Source organism: Temnothorax curvispinosus, unplaced genomic scaffold (genome assembly GCF_003070985.1).
Source record: "Temnothorax curvispinosus isolate PA1 unplaced genomic scaffold, ASM307098v1 QBEX01002536.1, whole genome shotgun sequence".
Lineage (NCBI taxonomy): Eukaryota > Metazoa > Arthropoda > Insecta > Hymenoptera > Formicidae > Temnothorax > Temnothorax curvispinosus.
In genome coordinates this window covers 1-5,509 of record NW_020212316.1, presented here as the reverse complement: position 1 = coordinate 5,509, position 5,509 = coordinate 1, and the positions used below count along the sequence as shown (strand labels likewise).

General features: G+C 37.8%; 1 protein-coding gene across 1 annotated transcript; it reads left to right on the top strand.

Moving 5' to 3' along the window:
* Window positions 1-2,717: 2,717 nt before the first annotated feature.
* On the top strand, window positions 2,718-5,431 carry LOC112451754 (the record flags this gene model as incomplete). The annotated part of the gene is made up of 4 exons (XM_025011580.1): window positions 2,718-3,297; window positions 4,541-4,671; window positions 4,962-5,222; window positions 5,286-5,431. Coding segments are annotated over exons 1-4 (791 nt in total), but the record flags the coding sequence as incomplete, so codon positions are not given.
* Between the last annotated feature and the right edge of the window lie 78 nt (window positions 5,432-5,509).

Below are 5,509 nucleotides of genomic sequence, written 5' to 3'. Positions count from 1 at the left end.
CGAACAAATATCCAATCTACGTGCCCGAGCTGCAAGCCCGTGAATTACAATTGCAAAACGCCCGCGAGCTTACGCAACGCAGTCGCACGCGCTATCGATGCTATAATCGCGCCTGTTACGCGAAGCGGAATCAAAACGGATAAACAGGTTTTAAGTCGAAAAACACGTAAACAGGCATTGGACTTGATCGCCAATAAATTGTAAAATAAACGCACGATGGGAAGAATTTAATCGCATTGTATTTATTTTTTTAGACTGCCCATAAGAAAAAATAGACCATTAAGAAAATAAACTTGGAATTATAACGAGAGAAATATTTTCAATAATATCGTATCTTTCTTAACATAACATTTTCCTAAGATATGATTGGATAAAATAGAGAAAATTCACGAATAGTGCATTTCGCAGACATCTTAAAAATCGGGAAGATTGTATTCTATAGTAAGATTCTGTAAGGTCAAGTAATTCCAGCTCTAGATAATGAAATACAGACCTAGCTTGGAGTCAATTTAAGCCGGAGTATATTGATTTATTGCCAACTAACTACTAATATACTATATATACGAGCCACATCGACGGACTAGCTAATGGTAAAAGAAACCGCAGCTGAGAATAATATATCCTGACGAATAATATCGATCGTGCGAGGGTTCTTTCGAAAAGTGTTGTGCCCGTAAATATACCCAGGTACTCCTCTCGAAGGTACTATTATCCTAAACGCCGAATGATCGTCGGTTTCTCTTCTCATGCTAAATTGTCTTCGCGATAATCGGCGGTTCATGTTCTGCAGGAAATAACGCAGACAACGCGTTTCTTTGCACATCCGAAAGAACAAAAGCTCAATTTCGGTTGTTGTTCTAATTATGAAGTAGCTTAAACGTTTTCGGGAAAAAATATTACATTATAATTGCCGAAATTAATTTAAAAATTAATCAACATTAACACTGCAAGATTCCACATAATTTTTTTGTATTATTGTCATATTATATTAGACACATTTCTCTCTTCAACCTTGAGCTAGGATGATCAATATTCAAATAGATCCTGTTTAAGAGATCAGCCACTTCCTGCCTGAATATATCTAATAATAAATGAATATTATTGTGATATTAAACGCGATCTGTGCCACGCCTTTTCTCGATCTCGCTCCCGCGAATGGTTTCGTAGGAAATACTACGCAAGTTTTCCCGTTGTTCAGGATACCTTCGGTCGCTTTCACTCGTTTTTCCACTTACTTTCTACAAACAGGTCGCCTCCTTTTTCTTTGCTCGAGGAAACAGGACCGACTAACGCGCTTTGGCGGTCGCTTTGTTCATGCAATAACTACTTGTTAACAACTATACTTTAAAGAAAGAGAGAGACCGAAAACGCACATCATCACTTTCCGCTTTGAAGTTTTCACAAAATGAAAAGCTTCTGCATTAGAGCTATGCGTTTAGTCCTAAATATAACTATGTAATTTTCTTAATTTTTATAAACTTTCCTCGAGAAAAAGATAGTGTTTGCTTGCTAGTAAATATATATAGCAGCTTACATACTGTACTTTGGTTTCAATGACTACTTCTATTTTGCGGCAATTTCTATTTTCAACGAGACATTAAAAAGTAATGTTTCGTCGACATTCGACATTCGTTAATATCAAGTTGTGACAGCTTGATAAAATCAAGAGATAATACCTGGGCGACTAGACGATAAAATATTGCAAACGTGATCTGCAGATTAGATAAATAGAACTCAGAATTAAAGCACATTTGATGTTAAACATGAGATATACAGAATATAAATACGAGAGATAATTATGCGTTTATCGATAATATGAACTTCATCTCGGCTTATTTAATAGAATGAAAGTAATCATGTGATTTTTATTATCTCCAAGATAATAAGTGTTTGAAGTTCAAACGAAACTTTGAATGAGAAATCAAACGACACGCTAGATCCATGCGCCAACAGCGTGCGTTTCCGCGCGAGCGAGAGAATAGCGATGCGAGCAAAAAAATAGTTTCAGCGGATGGACGCGTGATCAATCTAAAACGGGGAGAGAAGGCTTTCGCACAACCCTCCTCGTACCTCAGTGGAACTTTAACACAAGTTCGAGTGAAGTCGATCGACGTGTATCCATTCGCCTATCTCGTTCGCCTCGCACGGAAAAAAAGGCTTGGTTGAATTTACCAAGTTTTTCTTGGTTACGTATATATTGGTAACTACAACCATTGACTTGGTTGCCGTACCCATGTACACTTAGTTAGTTTGACAATTCAAATTTGGTTGGAACTATTGGTGCTTATAACCAACGCAATTGGTTGAAGTAACCAAAAAACTGTATTGCGATTGATCACCCAGAAATTAGTTCTCACAACCAATGACCGTAGCTAGTTTTACCAAGTTCTTGGTGAATTAAAAAGCATGGCTGCACTGCAGTCGAAGACTGAACGTGCTAACGTACGGATGTCGTTGCGTCGTCGTTGACGATTTTTCTCATCGACGTCGTGTGCGGGTATCGGTCGCGGTGAAACGCGAGCGGTAAGTAGTATAGTAATGCTAATTCGAAGCCATGGTGCTTGCGCGGGGGTACAGGGCCAGGGAATCCCCGCGCCGCTGAGATCCCCCTTCCCGCCGAAATTTCCTCGCTCTGCACAATGGCTTCGAATTGATATTGCTGTACTGTTGCAGTAAACCCTTCGGCAGTGAGTTTCTCGGTCGTGTCCCGCGTGTTCGCGGTATCAGTGTGTGAGGTATCTTGGAGAACGGGAGCGCGGCGGGAATCGCCGACGGACCCGCGAAGTCCTTCATCAACCTAACCTAATCTTCAGCACGCGGCGGCCAGCGGAAAATCTACGTCCCGGATTCCGGCGACGCTCGCGAGCCCCGAGGGGTTCGTCGACTTTTTCCGCGCGCTCGGCGGTCGACTTCATAAATATTGGACACGAATACGCGCCACATACGTACGCCGCCGTCCCGACCGCGAAAGGACGGACGAGGCCGCGAGGGAAGAAATAGGGGAAGTCGTGGCTTGATAGCCGCGGATCGCGCTGAGGTGAATTATGAGCATGCGACGTTCTCCAGCGCGCCGTCATCGTCACCGTCATCATCATCGTCGTGATCACTGTCCCGCGATCGCCGGTTGCTTCGCCGTAATCGAAGACTTTTTACACAAGTGCATCGACCGCGCGAATCTTCGTCGTCGTCATCGTCATCGTCACCGTCTTCACCGTCGTCGCAGTGCAATGATGGAAGAAAGTGTGGCGGATTTATTGAAAAATTGGGGATTTGAGAAATTTGTCTCAATATTTGAAGGTAAGTTCTGTTGCATTTATACTATTAAATTAGATTTTTAATTATCAAGTTTTGCAAAGCGTGAATTGTCTGCATCGTGTGAAATTTCCATTTATTTTTTCCGTGCATGGCGCACATAATAACCTATATAATAGACTTATCCAGCCAACGTCTGCGTTCGCATCCTTGCACTAGCTAAATCTACAATGTGCTCTTTGCTTCCTGTTTTCTGCTCTTAACTTCTTTGCGATTATCTCGTATTTCGCAATTCCGTTGCGTAACGTGATGTTTCTTGTCTCTTCTAAAGTTGGTCAATTTTTATCTTGGACGACAAAGATAATCGCAAAGATGTTTAGAACACAAAACAAGAAGCAAAGAGCACATTGTATATTTGGCTTATTATTGTTGCCACTTGTCCATGACTGTACTACACTTCTCACAAAAATTAAAGAAACACTAAATTTATCTTTAAAAATAGGCAAAATTTAAGCAACTGTAACTTTGTTAAAAATAAACAAAATTTAAATTAAAAAAAAGGATTTTGAAGCTTGAAATCTCTATTTTTGAAAGGTTACCATTATCTTTTAGTTTCTGTAAATTTGATAATTTTTACATATAAAAAACTACGAGTTGGACAAAATAGAAAATTTTTCTCTCACTTTGTAGGCCTGTCACGTGCAAAAAAAAATCTGTGAAAATTTTCGACTTCTTAACGTGAAAGCTTGAAATTTTTCTTGCAAAATCTTTTTTTAAAACTGTTTCTACGATTTTTTGTTATTAAGTTATCGTGGATACCACAAAATAAGAGAAAAATTTTCTATTTTGTCCAGCTCGTAGTTTTTTATATGTAAAAATTATCAAACTCACAGAAACTAAAAACCAATAGTAACGTTTTGAAAGTAGAGATTTTAAGCTTTAAAATCCTTTTTTTAAATTTAAATTGTTTATTTTTAACAAAGTTACAGCTGTTTGAATTTTACCTATTTTTAAAGATAAATTTAGTGTTCCTTTAATTTTTGTGAGAAGTGTATTTGAAGTTACATATTTAATTTAAAGTTAACATAATTGGACGAAATCCGTGTGTACACTTTAGTCCTCTTCTTATTAGATAACACATGTAATGCTACACTTCTTTTTTTTACATTTATCAAGAAATCACAGGTACTTGTAAGTGATAAGATTTCATAAAAAATATTATTGTAAACTGTTTAAATCTTATACCTTATTGCTTGTATCTTCTTACTTATTAAATAATTTCTGACAGAGAATGAGGTTAATATGGATGCGATGAAGGTGATGACTCATGAAGATGTAGTTTCATTAATCTCCAAAGCTGGCCCTAGAATAAAGTTTTGGTCAAAGTTACAAGAGTGGCAATCCAGAAATAAAAACGCGGTATTACTGAAAATTTATGCTCCTACATTTTTATATCCAATAGTGACAGAGAGTATTAAGCCTGCATGAACTTCTATTTTAACACTATACTATTCCTTTAATCCTCTGTATTGTATATTACCTACACATGCTCATATTAGAGGTTTCATGACGATAAAGCATCTAGCATGTACTAATTTTCCCAGCAAAGTATAAATACTTTTCATTTTATGCATGTTAGTTCTATTGTATATTGTATTTTATGATGATGGTTCATATCCACATAGATTCTGATACTTAATTTATTACAGATTGCTATAAATACTAGTACCGACATAGAATCTTTGCCAACGAACCTGGTGATGGGAAATGAAATATGCATGCCTGATGCGAAAGATCTTTTTGAACGACACGCAACATTGGAATTGCCTATCGAAATCAAAGATCTCGATTTAATAATACCATCGACATCACAACAGCAGGCAAACTCTGCAGATATTATTATTATCGATATTGAAAAAACATCTGAAGAGCAAACTCCCGTCGTCCAGTGCAAAAGAAACTTAAAAAATGTATGAGATTATTTACCCCAGAAAAGTGCTCAAACCTACCTAACAATTTGTATTTTATTTCAGTCAGTCAATGAATATATTGATGACGACGCAGTTAACAGTGCAGGGATCAGAGAGGCCTTCGACTCAGGCACTTTTACTGAAAAACATAGATTAAAACTCAGTCGTCTCATTATTACAAAGGAATTCAAAAACGACATTAGTGCAAAGTAAGACTTTTTAGAACTGACACACGCGCACGCACACACACACACACACACACACACACACACACACACACACACACA